Source organism: Medicago sativa, chromosome 4 (assembly GCF_051527215.1).
Source record: "Medicago sativa cultivar Bolivia chromosome 4, Bolivia_mono, whole genome shotgun sequence".
In the NCBI taxonomy this organism is placed as follows: Eukaryota; Viridiplantae; Streptophyta; class Magnoliopsida; order Fabales; family Fabaceae; genus Medicago; species Medicago sativa.
The window spans coordinates 48,047,653-48,068,855 of NC_140752.1; the positions used below are offsets into that span (position 1 = coordinate 48,047,653).

Sequence of the window (21,203 nt, forward strand, 5' to 3'; positions counted from 1 at the left end):
GATGTTGGAACATTGAACGGAACATTGTAAACGTTAAAACATCTGACAGAACGAATTAAAACAAGTGCGCTAGAATTTCTATTGGCATCAGAGCTGGCACCCTGCCTGTTTTAGGGTGAGAAGTTTCATTCTAGCACTATGGAGAAGGAAGATGGATTTGTAAATAGGCCCCATTTGTTGGATGACTCAAACTATGCCTACTGGAAATAACACATGAGTGCTTTTCTCAAATCCATTGGCAGCAAAACTTGGAAGACAGTTCTGAAAGGTTGGGAACATCCTGTGACACTTGATGCTGATTGTAACATGACTGATGTTTTGAAACCAGAAGAGGAATGGGTTGCTGTTGAAGATGAACTGGCTCTTGGAAACTCCAAAGCATTGAATGCCTTGTTCAATGGGGTAGACAAGAATATGTTTAGACTGATAAAGCAATGTATTGTGGCTAAGGATGCTTGGGAGATTCTCAAAACTGCACATGAAGGCACAACTAAGGTAAAAAGTACTAAAATCCAACTTCTTACAACTAAATTTGAGAATTTGAAAATGTTAGAAGATGAGAGCATTCAGGATTACCACTTGAACATTCTAGATATTGCAAATTCTTTTGAGTCTCTTGGAGAGAAAATTTCTGATGAAAAACTTGTGAGGAAGATCCTCAGATCTCTACCTAAGAGATTTGACAGGAAGGTCACTGCTATTGAGGAGGCTCAGGATATATCTAGCTTGAAAGTTGATGAATTAATAGGATCATTGCAAAATTTTGAAATAACTGCCAACAACAAGACTGATAGAAAGGGGAAGCGAATTGCCTTTACTTCTAGTATGGATTCTGATGATACACAAGGAAATTATGAAGACAATGAGGAAATGTCAGAGTCACTAGCACTTCTTGGGAGACAGTTCAAGAAGATTTTCAAAAGGTTTGACAGAAGGTGCAGGCCAAATGGTCAGAACATCTGACCCAACATTGACAATCAACCTAGTAAAGAGAAGATGGCTAAATCTGATGAAATGAACTCTCATTACAAAGGAGTTCAATGTCATGAATGTGAAGGGTATGGTCATATCAAAACAGAGTGTGCTACTTTTCTAAAGAAACAGAAGAAGAGTTTAGATGTGTCTTGGTCAGATGGAGATGACTCAGATGATGAGGTGAAAGCTGAATCTGCAAATCATGTCTTTGCCTCAACTGGTAGAATTATGTCAGACATTGAGTCTTGTGAAGGGGAAATGTCTTATGATGAGCTTGCTATATCCTACTATGACTTGTTGGCGAAAAATACCTAGTTAACCCAAAAGGTTGAGGAACAGGCAAAAGAGATTGCAAAACTGCAGGATGATAGGTTTGATAATCTAGCTCATATCTCAGAACTCAATGATGAGTTGTCTAAGTTGAACTCTCAACTAGAGCAGATGAAAGAACAGGCTGGAATGATAACTGCAGAGTCAATGTTCAAACATCCAGAGGAACATCATACCAAGAAGAAACCAAAGCCTTGGGTATGTGATCACTGTAAAGGGAAGGGACACATTAGACCTTATTGCTTCAAGCTGCATGGTGAGTTCAAGCATTTTCAGCAGAAACCATACAAGAAAGGATGGAACCCCAGAAGCATCAATATTAGGTTAATTGCTCATACATCTCTCAGAGCATCATCTAAAGAGGAGTGGTATTTTGATAGTGGTTGTTCAAGACATATGACTGGTGTAGAAACCTATCTGGAAGATGTAAGACCTTATGTTACCAGCTATGTTACTTTTGGTGATGGAGCTAAAGGAAAGATTGTAGGAATTGAAAACCTGATTAAACATGGGTTGCCAAGACTTGATGATGTGTTGCTAGTTAAAGGATTAACTGCCAATTTAATTAGCATTAGTCAACTGTGTGATCAAGGACTGCAAGTAAATTTCACCAAATCAAAATTTCAGATTTCATATGAGAAAGGAGAAGTACTTATGAGAGGCACAAGGTCCAAAGATAATTGCTATCTTTGGGTATCTCAGGAAGAGTCATTTATCTCAACATGTCTTTTAAGCAAAGAGGAAGAGATCAAGTTGTGACATCAAAGGTTGGGTCATCTGCATCTGAAAGGGATGAAGAAAGCCTTGTCCTCAGAAGCTATTAGAGGTCTACCAGATCTGAAGATTGTTAAAGGCAGTATATGTGGTGAATGTCAGATTGGCAAACAAACAAGGATGTCCCATCCAAGGTTGGAACATCAAGCAACCTCTAAAGTTCTTGAACTTCTGCACATGGATCTGATGGGACCTATGCAAGTTAAGAGCATTGGTGGAAAAAGGTATGTTCTTGTTGTTGATGACTACTCAAGATACACTTTGGTGAACTTTATTAGAGAAAAATCAGATACTTTTGATGTGTTCAAAGATCTGTGCACACAACTGCACAGAGAAAAGGACTGTGGCATTGTAAGAATTATGAGTGATCATGGAACTGAATTTAAAAATGGAAGATTTGATGAATACTGCATAGGTGAGGGAATCAAACATGAATTTTCTTCTCCTATAACACCTCAACAAAATGGTGTTGTGGAAAGAAAGAACAGAACTCTTCAAGAATCTTCCAGAGTCATGCTTCATGCTAAACACTTACCTTATCGTTTCTGGGCTGAAGCCATGAACACAACATGCCATATTCATAACAGAGTTACTCTAAGAACTGGAACCTCAACAACTATCTATGAGTTATGGAAAGGGAGAAAACCTACTGTTAAATACTTCCATGTGTTTGGTAGCAAGCGCTACATCTTGTCTGATAAAGATTATAGGAGGAAGATGGATCCTAAGATGATGAAGGAATTTTTCTTGGTTACTCTACTAACAGCAGAGCCTACAGGGTTTTTAATTCCAAAACTGAAACTGTGATGGAATCTATTAATGTAGTGATAGATGATGTGCCTAAAGAAAGAGTTCCAGATGTTGATGCTGATGTTGAAACACCTGTTCAGGAAACAAATGTACCCACCCAGGTGAATGAATTTGAACCTGAGAAAGATGAAAATGAAGATACCGGGCAAGATCAGTTGTCTACTACTAAGGGCACCTCTATTAGAATTCAAAAAATCATCCTCAAGACCTAATCATTGGGAATCTTGACTTAGGAATCACAACCAGAAGGTCAGTTGGAGTCATTGCCAACTCTTGTTTTGTGTCCAAAATTGAGCCAAAAAATGTCAAAGAAGCCCTGACAGATGAGTTATAGATTGAAGCAATGCAGGAAGAACTTAATCAATTCAAAAGGAGTGAAGTGTGGGATTTATTTCCAAGACCTGAAGGTGTGAATGTGATAGGTACCAAGTGGATCTTCAAGAACAAATCCGATGAACATGGAACTGTGACCAGAAATAAGGCAAGAACTGTAGCTCAGGGTTACACTCGGATAGAGGGTCTGGATTTTGATGAGACTTTTGCACCTGTTGCTAGATTGGAATCCATAAGACTGTTACTAAGTGTGTCTTGGATACTCAAGTTCAAGCTATTCTAGATGGATGTAAAGAATGCCTTCCTGAATGGGTACTTGAATGAGGAGGTTTATGTTGAACAACCTAAATGATTTGTTGATCCTAGCTTTTCCAATCATGTCTATAGATTGAAGAAAGCTTTGTATGGGTTAAAACAGGCACCCAGAGCATGGTATGAGAGACTCACTCAGTTTCTTGTTGAACAAGGGTACATGAAAGGAGGTACATACAAGACCTTGTTTGTAAAAGATGATAATGGAAGACTAATGATTGCACAAATATATGTTGATGACATTGTTTTTGGTGGAATTTCGAACAAGATGGTTCAACATTTCATTCAACAAATGAAGTCTGAGTTTGAGATGAGTCTAGTTGGTGAGTTGATCTATTTTATTGGCCTTCAGGTTAAACAAATGGGGGATATTACCTTTATCTCTCAGATCAAATATGTCAAGAACATTGTGAAGAAATTTGGATTGAATAATGGTGATCACAAGAGAACTCTAGCTGCCACTCACTTGAAGCTGACAAAGGATGAAAATGGTATATCTGTTGATCAAAGCATGTACAGAAGCATGATTGGGAGTTTATTGTACCTGACTGCAAGCAGGCCAGATATCACTTTTCCTGTAGGTGTGTGTGCAAGGTATCAAGTTGAACCAAAGATGAGTCATCTTACTCAAGTGAAGAGGATACTGAAGTATATCAATAGCACCAGTGACTATGGGATCTTATACTCATCCTGTGAAAACTCTAAGCTGATAGGCTACTATGATGCTGACTGGGCAGGAAGTGCTGATGACAGAAAAAGTACCTCAGGAGGTTGTTTCTTTCTAGGAAATAATCTAATTTCCTGGTTTAGTAAGAAACAGAATTGTGTGTCCTTATCTACTGCTGAAGCTGAATACCTAGCAGATGGAAGTAGGAGTTATCAACTTGTCTGGATGAAGCAGATGCTGAAGGAGTATAATGTTGAACAAGATGTTTTAACCTTATACTGTGACAACCTAAGTGCTATCTATAATTCCAAAAATCCTATTCAACATAGCAGAACAAAGCACATTGACATTCGACTTCATTTCATCAAAGATCTTGTTGAAGAAAAGGTTGTGGCACTTGAACATGTTGACACAGAGGAGCAGCTGGCAGACATTTTCAGCAAGGCCCGAGATGCTAAACAGTTTGAAAATCTAAGAGGCAAGTTGGGGATTTGCCTGCATGAGGAGGCTTGATCATCTGTGTTGTGAGGCGTGCTATCAATACTTCTACTTATTTGCACGTCTTTGTATTGTGGGGTATGCAAGCAATGAAGTACTCCTGAAGTCCTCTATCTTTCTGCTTTGGAATATTTTGTGGCTAAAAAGGGGGATAAAAATGCATCTCTATGTTGTCTGAGAATTTATATTTTTCTCAGCTTTTGCTATGTACATGTTCCTTGCTGATGTTCTCTGGAATGTTGGAACATGTCTGAGAAGACTAGTGTAGATGTTAGCACTGGTGCTACAACATCTCTGTGTTGTTCTGAGAATTTATTTTTCTTAGAATTTCAAGTTTACATGTTCCCTGCTGTTGCTTTATTTGATGGAACATGTCTATGTGTATGACTTGTAAAAGTTTAAGTGATTGTGTGTGACCTTTGATAGGTCTGCTAGCATAGGTCTGATGCTAGTTGAAGAATATTCCTTGAAAGATTTTATAACCAGATCCTAATTTCATTTTGTCTATGCATTAGGAGTTTTTGAGTTTCAGAATATCTGTATGCATGTATTCAGGGGAGTAATGGAATATTCCTGTAAGTAATCACTCATAAGTTCATATATTCAGGGGGAGTGATACTTCTATGTGTGCTTGTGCTAGTTCAAGCTGGTTGACAGGATGTTGAAGCAGATGTTTAGACATCCATGTATGTCACTTGTAAGTATGGGAGTATTTTTTCCTTGCTTCTATATGTGGTTAGTGACAGTACTCTGTTGACATCCAAGTCTGTCACGTGTAAGTATGGGAATTTATTTTTCCTGTGCTTTTATGGTTGGTTGGTGACAGTACTCCGTAGGTTGGGAAATTTGTTTTTTCCTTGCCTCTATGTGTGGCAGGTACTCCTGTCCGATGTTACGAAGGATGTTGAAGCATCCTATTATGTGTGGGAATTCTCTTTCCCTGTTTGTAGCATAGGAATTCCTCTACTCTTGAGAGAACTTGCATCTCTCTATTTCTGTGTGAGAATTTGTTTTCCCTGAATGTAGCTTACAAATTTATTTTTCCTCTGCTCTATGTGGTGAAGGATGTTGAAACATCCTGTGTACAAAAACTTATGTTCCCTAGATGTAGCTTAAGAATTTATTTTTTCCTTTGCTCTAGTGAGACTATGCTATTTATCTGAACCGCTGCTGCATGTCTCTGATATAGTGTAATACCTCTGCCAGTTGAAGCTGTGATTGAAGACTCGTGAGGTATTCTATATATGCACATTCTTGCTATCTCTAGAGTGATAATGCCTGCTACTCCTTATTCTTGAATATGTGTTCGTGATGACTTGAGGAAGTGTATCTAAGGTATCTGTGTGCTAGCTGTTTCTTCATAGGTATGTGTTCATGCTCTTGAAGAAATAGTCTTCTGTATCCCTCTTTATTCTTTGGATTTGGCCTTAATTTGTTTTAGCCAAAAATTTGCCAAAGGGGGAGATTGTTGGGTATTTGTGTTAGTTGAATTGTTGCTAAAACAAATATCCTTGTTTCTGTAAGTTGGAACCAATGTTTCAACATGCGGTTAGACATCTCTGTAAGATGTTGGATACAATGTTCCAACATCCTGGCATGGTTCAGTGTGCCTGGGATCATGTCTATTTGTACGCGCGCCCTTTATTGTTTAAGGAAACAATATTTCCTTATCTTATTGTCCAAGCAACGCGCAAATCTATACTGAATTAGCTGTGGAATATTTTTAAAGTAGATTTTATATTTTAGGAAATATTTGTTATTGGCTGGAACGATCCTATAAATGTTCCGACATTTTAGGACTTTCTAGATTTGTTTCTTATTTCTGTTTTGCAGATTAACTGAACCGATCTGCATTGTACTGAAGCCCAACGAAGTATTTAGCCCAAGCTGCTTCAGTATATAAAGAAGACTCCAAGACCAAATTGCTCATTCAAGCCATCATACTAAAAAGTTTAGGTTTTTAGGGTTTTGAGTCTACATGTATTCTGCTCTTGTATCATGTTGATGCAAGTTTAGAATCTTTATTGTGTGCCTTTCTTGTATCGTCTGTGATACTTGTTTAGGACTGTTTGTGTGAGTTTGATACTCTTGTGTACTACACCGAAGTTGTGAAGCAAGGTGTTAGTTGTTTGTGTTTGAAGGTAACTTCATCTTTGTGTTTTGGTTTAGGTCTGATAGGTCACAGGGGTTGTGACTGACCATAGTGAGATGGGATCTCAGATCTAGGAGTTCCTAGGTTGAAGTCTATACGGGTAGGTCCTAGGTCATATAGTGTAAACGAGGAGTTTGCTGAGAGCTATTGAATAAGGACTACACTAGTGGATTTCCTTCCTGGCTTGGTAGTCCCCAGACGTAGGTGTGTTTGTCACCGAACTGGGTCAACAAACTGATTTTGTTCTTTACTTTCCTGTCATTTATTTTCTTGTTTTTATTTCTTTTTACTACATGATGTTGGAACATTGAACGGAACATTGCAAATGTTAAAACATCTGACAGAACGAATTAAAACAAGTGCGCTAGAATTACCGAGTTAACTCGCGCAATGTTTTACACTTGCGTGACTTAAGTCACGCTGCGCTAGTTAACTCACGCACAGTTTTACAGATGCATGACTTAAGTCACGATGCGTAAGTTAACTAACGCAGAGTTTTACACATGCGTTTGTTAACTCACGCAGGGATATTTTGGTCAGTTTGGTTGGGTTGGAGCAAAACTTGTTGGGAGAAGAGCAGAATTCGAAAAGTAATTGCATCCTTATTTATTAATTTTATTAGGTCTGCAACAACTTAACCTAATAATTTCCCTCTAAAATGCTACATTAGGTTAGCAGTAATTTAACCTAACAAATTCCATCTAAAAAAATGCAGCTCACCAATTTAATCTAAGAAATTCCCTCTAAAATGCAGCAATCCCTAATATTTCTCCTCACTGATGAGCTTTTCATTCCTATCCTGTTGTGTCATCGTTTGTATATATCTATTGTTTCTGTAGACTTTTTTTTGACAAGTTGTTGTACACTTATTTAATACGTTTACAAACAGAATACCCTAATTTATAAGTAAGAGATATAGCGAGACGGTGTAACGGTTATTCCTTTCCAAAAAAATAGCATATATTTAGGAACATAATTTTATTTTACTTTAGATAAAAATTAAATGCAAAAGTGTGGAGGAAAAATTTAGGTTAAAATTAGGTTAAGTATAGCGAGACGGATTGACCTTTTTAATTAAGAGATAGCGAGACGGGTTAACATTTATAAGTAAGAGATTTCCAGATATGATATGTATTTGGTTGGAAAAATATATTATTACTTTTAGTAAATATCAAAGTGTAATTATTATTTTTAGAGTTGTACGTAATTTAGAAATTCTATTAATTGAAGTGACTTTGTTTTCCATGTTAAGTAGAAATTTAAAACAATTATTACTAGTCAATTTTTGATGTTTAACTATAAAAGTAATAAATAAAATTGACCCGTGCAACAATATAATAGTATTGTATTCTTTTTATCTTTTTTTATTTATATTTTTTTTAAAAAAATGAGAAGATAATGCCACAATAATATATTGTGATAAAATAAAATAACAGTCTTTAAATTATTAGTTTTTCAAAACTAAAATGTAAAATTTGATAAAATTCAAGTGTCACTGAAGGACATAGTAAGACAAATTTGATTGTAATATTGTATCTCTAATAATCTAATTTGCGTTTATTGATCGACCCATGATCTTACGGGTTAAAGATTATATTTGCTAATATTGATCGACCCATGATCTAACGGGTTAAGGATTATTCATTGGTCTCCATTATAGTCGACAAGACCCATGCGTCACACGGGTAAAAAGTCTAGTTACATTGTAAATAATAATGGTTCACAAGATCATCAATACATACATTCTGACTCGTTTCTCTAAACGCTGGTACTTTGAGTGTATAGAACTTTTGCTAAATGATTTGTGACCCGTTTTTCCTTTGAAAAACTACTATACATACATAAGAGAAAATAACTAATCAGACCAACGACTAGAAACTACTATTTTCCGACAGTTTTATCATGCCAGCTACGTGTCTGAACCTTTGAACCTGCCTCTTCAGGAAGAATCTCTATTATAAACATTTCCCTTATTTTATTTTGATAGTACACTTGACATCTTCACCTTCCCTATCTCATTTAATGTTTTCTTATCATCCAATCAATTATCATATGGTTTAATCTTTGGTTGTTATGTCTTTTTCCATCTTTTAATTATGTTCTTGTAAATTATGCATCAACTTCTCATTTTTAAATCTTACTTAAGTTCTCTCACTTTCATTGAAAATTCAATTTTTGTGATGATAAATTTTCTTTTATGAACCCTAATTATGTCCCTAAATAGTTATAGCCATTTTCTTAATGAATTATATTTAGAGATGATTGGTATAATTAAACATACTATTATTATATTTTGATTAATTTAAAAAAATATTGCTGAAGTCATTTTCTTAATGAATTATCGTGACATTTAGTTGAAATATACTATAAAGTTAGTTTTATAATTTGAATAGTGGCTTTACATAAGGTACCCAACAAAATTTCAGTTAAAATATTTTGGTTTAGTTGTAGTTTTAGTCCCTTATTTGTACTTAGTTTTAGTCTCATAGTTTTAAAATCATTCGATTTGATCCCACCTTCAGATTATTGGATTTAAGTCCGCGATATAGAATTGTTAAATGATGTGACATGTGATATAATGTCATGAAATTGCAAGAATATCCCCAAAAAAGTCATACAATTATCCACAATTATTGATGAATTATATTAGAAAATGTAAACCATACATTCAACATAGACAGTTTAACATAAACTTCAATTCATTACTTCAACCATTAACCAAATTTAACATAAAAACAATTAAAATTTAGCTTCAATAAATAGAACAATCATTTTTTGGCCAAACCTTCCACAACTTAAATATTACATTAAAAATAGACAACCATACAAACAACCTTGAGCCACCACATTCGATCATAGAATCAATCCCAGTTAACGACGGTAGCATACATCCTATTAGGAGGATTATTGACTGTGAACAAAATAATGTCACCAACTTTTAGGCACTTTTCAAGAACAAAGTCGTACCATCCTCTCCCTATGTATTTCTGATGCATGCTTCTTGACGCAGTGTGAACATCAAAGTCATAAGATTTACCAGTTTCTTCATTAAAAAGGAGAATTTTAGATTGATTGATATACAAACCATTCTCAGCAACACGTCGAGGAAAAGTCTACAATAGATTTGTCAAGAAATCATACAAATTATAATTAACCAACAACAACTTAACAACATGAAAACAACAAAAAATGCTTCATAAATGCCACTAACCAAAACATTGTTTCCATCCAAAATAGATGCAGTAACATTATACTTCCAATAACGAACATCGGAATTTTGAAGATTCCCTAATTCAGCACCATTAACTTCAACTCCAATCTTATTCATTTTTCCTTCAATCCAAATGATATATAACATAAACAAATAAATCATATTTTTCAGCCATTAAAAAAATAAAATAGAATCAAAGAAAGGCTCATCCTTAAAGGCACAAACAAAAAAGTTATGCAAAATCTCATGACATTTTTCCATCTATACTTTTTAAGTTTTTTTTTTTTTTTTTGTCATCGAGGGACTATATATTTTATGGTATAAATATGTCTTCAACTTTGTATAGAAACAATTTTAATTAAGTTTTATCAATATTATAAACAATTTTAACCACTATCTTAATTTTAGTTTAACTATCAATATAACTTTATTGTATATTACGAACACACACAAAAATGCGCGTATGTACGGGTATCCCGCAAGTCTAAGAAGGAAATTGACATTATAAGGACAGTAATATGAATGACTTAAAAGAAAAACTTCCAAAACTACATAGATTTTTATTGCTCAAATTCTAGAATGAAGAAAATAAACTGAAAGCCTTGAACATATATATAGTTTATTGTGATCTGCAAAATGCATGCATTCTAGAGAAAGCAAAGGTTCAAATGATTATTTTTTGGAAATTAGGTGGTATTCTTCTATTTGTTAACTGCCGGTTCTTTCTTCTTCTTTTCTTGACGTTGTCTACTGCCAATTCTTTTTTTTTTTTTAGAGGATCCAATGGTTTTGTAGAGGATGTGCAATTTGTTAATCCAATTATCTTATCTCATCAATGTTAACATATATATAGCTAACTCTTTCTTACGCATCTAGCTTAATATAAATTTTTTTTTTAGCAAAGTTAATAGTATGTAGGGGTAAGAGTTGAACTGATGAAAGTATATAACCAACAATTTGCTCTTTATTATATTCTATGCCGGGTATAAAAAAATTCACCCGAATTTAATCCACAAATTAACAAAAAAATCAAAGTAATAAAATGTAATATATTTTTAGACATCATAAACAATCAAATAAGGTAACAATGTAAAAATTGAATTAATAGACGGCGAAGACAACTAAAGAATCAATCAACATATACAAAAGAGCAAATTATGACATTGTAATTATGACATGCTAACAACATATACAAAAGTAAAAATACCACACATGCTAAAGTTGTCAATATCAACAAAAAGTATCCAAAATCGATCACATAGTAGATGCCTCAATACCTTCAAAAGAAACAATAAATTCATCAACATAACCATATAAAAATATTGTATACTGAAATTCTAAGTAGATTGTTTCTTCAACCTCACATGATTCAACATTGTTTCTTCTATTACCTCTTGACGCTTTTTTTTCTAATGTTGATTAAGATACAAAAGCTTAGTTTGTGATCTGCAAACACACAAAAACAAACGCACACACATAAATCAACCAATCAGGGAGCTAAAAGTTTGCTTAACCTTGACTCTAACTCTTCAAGTTGAAGTTGTCGTTACATTAGTGTAAATTAATGAATTTTCATCAAAATATTTAAATAATAAAAAGCTCCATTATATGATGAGAAAAGTTGAAGAGTTTTTAATTTGTTGTAACAGAAGATTGATTGACACTGTCACTTTTAGTCTATTTAATTTATGGGGGCATATGGGTTGAAGCTTATCAAACTAATATCAATATAGCCATGACCTAATAAATTTATAGGAGTAACCGAGTAAGAGAAAATTAATGAATTCTAAAAAGATTATTTTTATATGATTTATTTTTTTATTCATAATTTTTTTTTTTTGCTAAGCGAGGAGATTGGACAAGCATCAAGAGGAAACACCGACATCCCAACTAGGTTGGCATCCCGGGAAACCTCCATCCTATGCCGCCAAACTCTAACATTTTATTAAAAAAAAGGGGAAAACTGTACAAGAAGATGGGGGACTAGGCCAAAACCCTCAGAAAATAAAGAAACAATACAAACAGCAGACTACAAGTCCCTAAGGAAATCTGTAATTAGGTAAGCCTACCCTTTCCCGAAAGAAATCAAGATACAACGCAGCAGGTAATACATCTAACCAAACAGAACCCTGCAAAGAGTGACCCATATTTGCTAACCTATCCACACAACAATTACCTTCACGAAATATGTGAGAAGAAATAACCTGAATACCCAAACTACGGGCATTATGCCATCTGTTTCGAAGCATAACTGGCACTAATGAAGGATTAGAAAAAATTAGCAAAGCACTAGTGGAATCATTCTCCAACCATAACTGTCGCCACCCATGAGCAGAAGCATGCTCCATGGCTAAAATGATAGCAAGAACTTCGGAATAATAAACCGATGCCTCCCCAATGTTACAACAGAAGGCACCAAGAAAAGAGCCCCTAAAGTCCCGAAAAAGACCTCCACAAGCTGCATGCCCAGCAATGACGGAACCATCAGTGTTAACCTTCAGCCAAGGAGAAGAGGGAGCTATCCACAACACCGGGATGATTTCTTTTACGGTACGACAATGAGCATCAACCGAAAAAACATCCAAAAGCTGAGAGTCAAATGGCAAACATTTCCCAGTTGAGGTATTACCAGATAAAGCCACCCAGGAATGAATGCGAACCTTTGCAGAATAAAAGGTTGTAACTTGCGAAGAGAACCGCATGCTGTTTCTAGCAAGCCAAATAGTATGCACTGTATGTATAACTGATGCTAGGAAAATATCAGCTGTCTGCGAAGAACAATGAGCAGGAAGGCAAGAGAGAAGAGAGAGAGCTGAAGTACAGTCTATGGAACAATTAAGTTTACCACCAAGCCAAGACCAGAGATCAGTTGCAAAAGGGCACTGAAGAAATAGATGTTCAGACGTTTCATCCATTTTCAAGCAAAAGAAACAAGCTGAAACAATTACACAGCCCCGCGCTCTAAGATTTTCATCCGTAGGCATTTTACCATGCAAGAATCGCCAAAAAGTAAAAGAGTGAGAAGGGGGAATGCACCCCTTCCAAATCAGATCCGCCCAAGGCAACTTTGGAGCTGTCGGCTTCAGAAAATCAATCGCCAATTTCAAAGACAATTTACCATCAGCGGAGTGTGACCAAACAAAAGTGTCCGGTAGAGGATCACAAGGTAAAGGAATTGAAGGAAGCTTGTCAGTCACAACCGCAGTCATAAGAGATGGTGGCAAATTCCACCCTCCATCAACAATAATATCCGACACTTTACCAGTGAAACCAGCATGAAAGAACATATCAACATTAAATAAAACAACAAGAGAGGTACCAAGCCAATTATCATTCCATAGAGAAATATTCTCACCTGTGCCCACAATCCACAAAGAGTTATCAAGCACCGTACCTATGTGAGTTTTAATACCAGACCAAACAGAAGATTTAAAATAATGGTTAAGAGGTTTACCATTGGAAAAAAATCTACGCTTCATGATGTATGCCCATTGCGAGTCTGTGGATATAAGCTTCCATGCTAATTCTAACATTGCCGCTTCATTACTTAAACTTGTTGGCTTCAAATCTAACCCACCTTCCGCCCATGGTCGACTAATACACTTCCAAGAAACCGTGCATAACTTCCTAGAAAGAACATCTTCGCTTCAGATAAAATTTTTAATCCAGGTGTCCAATAATCGAAGCAGACAACGTGGCCACATATAAACATGAAAAGAGTAGAGTAACATTCCATGTATAATAGATTTAACCAGCTGAACCCGTCCCATGATAGAAAGAAGAGAACCCTTCCATGAAGAAAGCTTAGTCTTTATCCTGTCGGCAATCATTTGAAAGTGAACAACTTTTGGCTTGCCTTGAAAAATTGGACACCCCAAATAAAGGAAAGGAACGTGTCCCACAGTGAAACCTAACATGTCTGAAATCATCTGAGCACGTGTTGAATTCATAGCACCAGTGTACAATCGGCTTTTAGCATTGTTAATAATCTGTCCGGACACCTCAGAATATCTATGGAAAATATTTAGAAGCACACGAATATTACGCTTAGTTCCTGTACAAAAAATCATAACATCATCAGCATATAATATGTGCGTAGGAAGAGAAACCCCACGGCAATAAGTCATAGGATGCAGCCTCCTTGATGATACCGCCAAAGAGATGGACCTACTCAAGACATCTTCGGCCAAGCAGAATAAGAGAGGGGATAATGGATCCCCTTGTCGAACCCCTCTAGTGCAAGAGAAGAAACCCACAGCCTTACCATTAACCAACACAGACAGCCGAGCTGAATTCAATATAGCTAGAATCCAATTCACAAAAGTCTCAGCAAAACCGAAACCCCTAAGAACATTAATCAAAAAATTCCAGTCTAAAGTGTCAAAAGCCTTCGCAATATCGACCTTTAAAGCTACATTACCTCCATATTGATGCTTGTCAAGTAAATTAATAGCTTCCGATGCAATAATCACACATTCATAAATATTACGATCACGAATAAACCCACGTTGCTCAATTGATTCAGTCCGCATAGCAATGGGTGCCAATCTGTCTGCAAGGATTTTAGTGATAACTTTAAACTGAAAATTAGCTAGAGCAATAGGGCGATAGTCTCCCATCACTCTCGGCCCTGGCACCTTTGGAATAAGCACAATCAAATTGTTATTAATATTTACAGGAAGAGCATCAGTAATAAAAAACTCCTGAACCGGCTGGACTACATCCGTACCAACAATGTCCCAATAGGTTTGATAGAAAAGTCCTCCAAACCCATCAGGACCCAGAGCACCATCCCCGTTAAGGGAAAACACCGCATTCCTAGTCTCATCAAATTGAGGAACACACATCAGCTGCTGGTTATCATCATCCGATATCATAGATGGGATAGTCTCCTCAATCAAATTATTCTGCGTACAGTTATTAGGAACAGTAAAAATGGACTTGAAATAATTAACCACTTGTACCTCAATGTCCTCAGGGTCAATAAGCATTCTGTCACCATCTTGCAAAAAAGAAATAGAATTCTTTGAAGCCCGGATTCTGGCTACTCTGTGAAAATAAGCCGTATTTCTATCCCCATGTATAAACCGCTGGTTTCTAGCTTTTTCCTGCCAAAGCTCCTCTTGATAATGCAAAGCTTTGGTTAGAATAAATTGAGCCTCAATATCTTGCATATAAAGCTGATCCGAAAAACCATCAGTGTCAATAATTTGTTGAATTCTATTCACTTCATCCACTGCCAAACGAACTTGTCTGTCAACGTCACCGAAGACCGTACGGTTCCAATGAGAATAAATATTTTTCATGTGCTTGAGCTTGGCCTATAGCCGAGACATACCATGCCCCCGGAACCTCATTGTCCAATTCTCAACAAGAAGCCTACGACAATCAGCATGGGAAGTCCAAGTTTTAAAAAATTTAAAAGTGCCGCCACTATGTGCTGTAGACAACTCAGCCGTCAATAAGAGAGGATGATGATCCGATTGATGCCTCACTAAGGCCGAACAAGAAGTTCTGCGCCAAAAATTAATCCATTCCACATTACAGATAGCCCTATCAAGGCGAAGTGCCACATTTTCCGAACCAAGTCTGCCATTGGACCAAGTATAAAAAGTACCCAACGTGCTGAGATGATTTAATAAATTTGCATTAGACCAATTCAGAAAATCCAGACAAGATAAAGATGGAGGAGGCTGACGACCACGCTTCTCATGAGCACCCAACACCGCATTAAAGTCACCAATAAATAACCAAGGATCGGGAAAGCGCCCTTGGAGATGAGACAAGTCTGCCCAAAGTTGCAGACGCTTCAAATAAAAATTACTAGCATAAACCGCAGCAATATATACAAGAGAATTTTGACAAGACAATTGTAAGACTATGCATTGATCCGACACAAACAAAACCGTAGGGATAGTGACCTTGCCCCAAAGTGCCCATAAATTCGGCTGCAAATTTTCTCTAACATTCAAACAATAATTTGAAACACCAATACTATGCCAGTACCATAAAGGAACATCATCAAAAAGAATCATAGGCTCCGCAATAAAAATAATACCAGGAGAATGAGACAAAGATAAATTACGTAAAGCAATTTTAGAGTCAAAATTGCCAATACCTTGGATATTCCAATAAAGTAAATTCATGAGGAAGAGGATGGAGGTGTACCCCTTGTCCGGGTATTGTATGAAGGCTTCCCTACTAACACTTGTTTTTTTAAATCCTTTTGCTGTTTCTTGGATAGAACTTGCGTAAATCCTTCAGCCGCCATTCGTTGATCATACTCACGAATACGAGCCCAAAGATCCAAATCATGTTGCACATTATGAGAGACCGGAACTCCGTGCTGCTGAACAGTTGCGCATTCAGAAGGAACCTCATGCCGTTGCATAACAGGCACCTCATGTGTAGAGACTATAGGTAAGATATCTGCCTGCGAAGAAACTGTGACAATCGATTCAACGGTCACTCCATCCACTTCCTTAGTAGAATGCGCGTCTTGCATGTCATCATGCTCACCATTAGATGGCCTTGGAACAATCTCACGAGCACCCTTGGGACTCTCCTCCAGCTCCCGTGGGCTCACATGATCTTGATCCACACCATCCTGAAGTGGTTCAGATACCTCATCAGTCACTGGAATCTCCAACGACGTCTGAGTTGTCTGTTCCACCCCGTCAGGTCGTATGTCCTCACGCCCAAGAGGACATGAATGTGTAACACGCACATTAGACTCCTTGGGACTCCTCCCCATCTCCCGCGGACTCATATGATTGTGTTTCACACTATCCAAAAGCGACTCCGTAGCTGCAGTTATCGAGGGGTTCTCCAACACCTCCCTCGATTTCTGAGACAACGTTGTCACTTCTACAGGTTGCACGTCAACGTGCGCTTCAGGGGAAACAAGCTCAAGCACTGGCCTATTATGTGACAACTCTCGAGGAGTAATTAAATCAAACACATTGTGTAAAGGAATGCTGAAGTTATTGGACTTATCAAATTGAGAAGAAACCACCATAGCTGAAACAACCGGCGCCATCTGAGAACTGATAATAGGCATTGAAATCGGTGAGGCTAGTGACGTTGAGACTAATGATGTAGGAGCAGGTGTAGCAGAGACCGAAACTCTGTGAGTGGTTGTAACAGTCGACACAACCGGGATAGGAACCCAAGACCCATTGTTAACAATGGCTGATGTAGATGCACCCACATCATTACTACCTTTGTGTTGCCGATGAAGAATTTTAAGGGCAGCCTCGGCAACAATTTGTTTCGCTCTATCATTCTTGTCCTTTGGTGGTTGCGGCTGCAACCAACGACATGAAGAGACATTATGTCCAATAGAATAACAGTGTTGACAAAATAGTGGAAGCCTCTCATATTGCACCTCTACCTTAAATGCGAAGCCCTCACTTTCTACAAGAATTTCATCATAAATTCGCTTTGAGAGGTCAATGTCGACAAGAATTCTAGCATAGTGGCCAAAAGTACGGTTTCTAGTTGGTCCATCTACATCAATTGGAGTCCCAACTGCACTTGCAATTTCCTTCAGAGTTCTCTCCCTCCAATATTCTTGTGGCAACTCCATCAAACGTATCCAAATCGTCACATGAGTCTGCTTTTGTGTCTGATACTTGAAGTCTTTTGTCCACTTAGAAAACCGTAAGAGACCCGGTTTGAGGTTAACCGTACATACAGCCCAAATTTTCCTATAATCCTCCGCCGATTCAAAGAGAAAATCATAGTACCCTTTACCAAGCGGCACCATTTTCCAACCCGCTGATGTCTTCCATAATTTATCAATTTTAGCACTAAGATCACGTGCCGAGTACGGTTTATCTCCTTTGTTAAGGGTCAGACGAGCCCTTAACGCATTCTTGCAATCTTCTAAACCCTTCCGGTATTCCTCTTGACCGATTTTGATGCTCAATGCATCGCCCTTGATGCACGGAGTGGGAAAGGGTATCTCTTCAGTGTCAGCACTCACGTGAATGGAGAATGTTGTTGGAGTAGAAACCAATTGGAATTTGGTGATGAATTTTGAGAACAAGGGCTATGCTCCCCTGTTCATAATTTATTCAAAGTATGATTTTAATTTAAAATTATCAAACTAATAACAATATCACTTTGCCGGTTCAAGGATTATTTTTATATGATTTATTTTTTATTCATAATTTATTCAAAGTCTGATTTTAAAGGTGACAAAAGGCTGGTTTATATGTTACGGCTTTAAAAATTCCTATCACCCATGAACTAATAAATTGTGTCTCTCTCAATTGAGTGTATACTAAGTTGTTCCGTTAATATACTCTCCTAAAAAAAATACATGATAACTTTCTATGGTACTAATAATAATTGAATAAGAAAGAGTGAAGAGTTTTAATTCACACAACATTATGATTTAGTGGAGGATTAATGAGATATATCAAAGGGTGAAAAGTTATAAGTGAAGTGAGAAAATTTTCTAACAATGAGAAGCTTTCCTAGATGCGCCACATCAACAAAACTCTTGAATAAGAAAGAATCAAGTTTCCTTATATATATATATATATATATATATTGAGTAATTATAGACGGATTTTTCATTCCATAGGTTAAAGTGCAATAAATGTATCAGTTTAATCAATATAAGTTGTCACATTATTTAACTTGTTCTTGGAAAACAATTTGTTTATCTCTCCTATTAACCATTCTATTTAATTTTTGTAAAATGTTTTTTCTCTTCCATCTAAAAAAATTACATAAAAATATATTCTTGATATATGGAATGAAATTTTATCATCCAGCCATTAATTTGATCACATAGTTTTTTTTAGGGAATTTGATTCGTTAGTTTTTTCAGTATAAAAAATCACTTATATGTTTTTTTATAGTTGATATATGAGATTGCGTTTACATTTGATCCTAACATAAATACCGGAAATATGTACTTAATTAATAAGACAATTTATTTTGACCAAAGTGGTACGTTTATAGCACCTTAAACTATGCAATGTTCATAGGTTAGAAAAACCCAATTTTTGTACCCAAAAAAAAAGAAAAACCCAATTTAATTCACTATATTGAGTACATTTAAACTTCTCATACCAGAGATAATGTGTAACCATGTTTGGAATTCATCAAAGAAAGTCTTTCTTAATTTTTACATCATCAACTCTAAGCTATCTTGAAAGGAGCAGGTTTTAGAGAAGGATATGCAAAAGGTCCTTCGATTAAACCTTTAGCTATTTGCTTATAAGCGGCTTCGGTAAAATGTGGTCCATCCCAATTTATTAGTTTTGAAGGATCAGAGCAAACTGTTGTATTCGGCGTTCCACACCAATACTGATCATGATGATATGGTCCACTTCCTCCACAACATGCTTTCAAAACCTCGACCTTATCAGAAGTAAAACCTACATCATTAATGTACATAAATTAGTGAATGGGATCAAACAAATTTGACAAGAATAAAACAATGAAAATTTAACAAGGATAGAAAATAATTGCTCCACACACCATACTGTTGTGGTGCTTGATATAAACGTCTGGCATCGTTGTAATAGTCAAAATATACTATCTTAGCTTGAGGGTGTTTCTGTTTTATTGTCTCTATGGATTTTTTTAGCTGCTCATTAAAGTATTCGATGAGAGTGTTGTAAGCTGTCAAACATCCAAATTCATCATAGTCTTCTTTCTTCTGACTAATCTTTTTTGACAATATGTCAGTATTACACCCCATTGGAAAGTTACCTGGAACCACTAGCTCTACCGCTCCTTCTTCAATTAAAGCCTGACAAACATAATTAAATAAATCTCTATTACATTTTTCCAAGACCATTATTTATTCACTAATACCTATAACTTAAACAAAATTATTCTACAATTGAAGTCAACAGTTATTTATTTTTTGCTAATATGTAAACATTTAATTACTTAAGATTTGTATAACATACATTGGTGGTATTTTTGATTGATTCAACCATCAAGGGAACTATCTCTCGTAGTTCAGTAATAGTTTTAGAAAGATGATAAAAAATATCATTTCCACCAATCTCTCCCACAATAAACAATGAGTTTTTGAAGAAGCTGTCACATTCTGTGAACTCATAACAAAACAAAAGTATTGTTAGGCATATAGATGATAAACCAATTATATCACACAAAAATAACATGCAAGGATTTAGGACAAAACCTTCTTTGCTTTTACATAAGTCGGGTTTTAGCTTCTTAAACCAATCAAATTGCACATTTAATGATTCCTTTGGTGCAGTGACTCCACTAATACCACTAAAATATTTGACATCAAGTGCAGTTGAACCGGCATAAGCGAAATTAACTCCCTTTTTTATAGCATCTGGGATTTTGGTGATATTCTTATAGGCCGGTAAAAATGGCAACCCATATGCCTCAGCTACAATTAAAATGAGAATAAGCTAGTGAAATTTTCAATCGGAAATGTATCAACCTTAAAAATTATTGATTTTAATTATAACGACCTCATAAAATAGATTATTTTAGAGTTCTTGGTATTATTTTTTTTTTTTTGTTATTTACTATTTCATTAATACAAAAAGAATTTATTTAAGAAAAAAAGTATGTGTAAAAGTACCTATGAAATCTATGATGAGTCGTCCATTTGACATGCGTCCAGATGGATGTTTGAAGTATGTTGAACCATAAGGAATTAATTTTTCCATTTCTTTGAGGTGATCAAATGCAGCATTTCCGGTATCACTTGTAGAGTCACCGAAGTTGAATATGGCTTCATACGGTAGAGGATTAGCATTTGAAATAAAGTTTCCAAAAAAGCCACATGCAAAAGTGATACCAAACAGAACGAAGATCTTCATGGTGTTAAAGGAAAGATAGAAAAGAACTGATATTGATGTTTGCTAGAAAATAAGATTGATAATCTTTATATACTGTCACGCTTACTCCTTTGTCCTGTTATGAAACGATTTCTCTAATTTTTTAGCTGGAACTTGTTTAGCTATTTTTAGTTTTGTAAAGTTGGGATGTTAGATCAAACTTAAAACATCCAACGCATAAACACTAATTGACACTTATTGATTATGCTTGTTTGTTGTCACTATTTTTCTATTGTTTTTGCTTCCACTTTTTTTCCACCAAAATTATCTAAAAATATATTAATATATGAA

The 21,203-nt window shown here is 36.0% G+C and overlaps 2 protein-coding genes and 1 pseudogene across 2 annotated transcripts; all 3 read right to left on the reverse strand.

Annotated features, from left to right (window-relative positions):
* Positions 1 to 9,532: 9,532 nt before the first annotated feature.
* On the reverse strand, positions 9,533 to 10,180 carry LOC146929446 (uncharacterized). Its single transcript, XM_085708232.1, has 2 exons — positions 10,063 to 10,180; positions 9,533 to 9,964 (listed from the first exon to the last, which is right to left on the reverse strand). Exons 1-2 carry the CDS (start codon positions 10,177 to 10,179, stop codon positions 9,713 to 9,715), a joined length of 369 nt encoding a protein of 122 aa, XP_085564358.1. The 5' UTR covers position 10,180; the 3' UTR covers positions 9,533 to 9,712.
* Positions 10,181 to 12,101: 1,921 nt separating this feature from the next.
* On the reverse strand, positions 12,102 to 16,208 carry LOC146929447 (uncharacterized; annotated as a pseudogene).
* Positions 16,209 to 19,176: 2,968 nt separating this feature from the next.
* Positions 19,177 to 20,903, reverse strand: LOC146929448 (GDSL esterase/lipase At5g45910-like). Its single transcript, XM_085708234.1, has 5 exons — positions 20,654 to 20,903; positions 20,237 to 20,455; positions 19,998 to 20,140; positions 19,561 to 19,834; positions 19,177 to 19,457 (listed from the first exon to the last, which is right to left on the reverse strand). The coding sequence occupies exons 1-5, from the start codon at positions 20,892 to 20,894 to the stop codon at positions 19,219 to 19,221; spliced, it is 1,116 nt and encodes a 371-aa protein (XP_085564360.1). The 5' UTR covers positions 20,895 to 20,903; the 3' UTR covers positions 19,177 to 19,218.
* Positions 20,904 to 21,203: the final 300 nt, after the last annotated feature.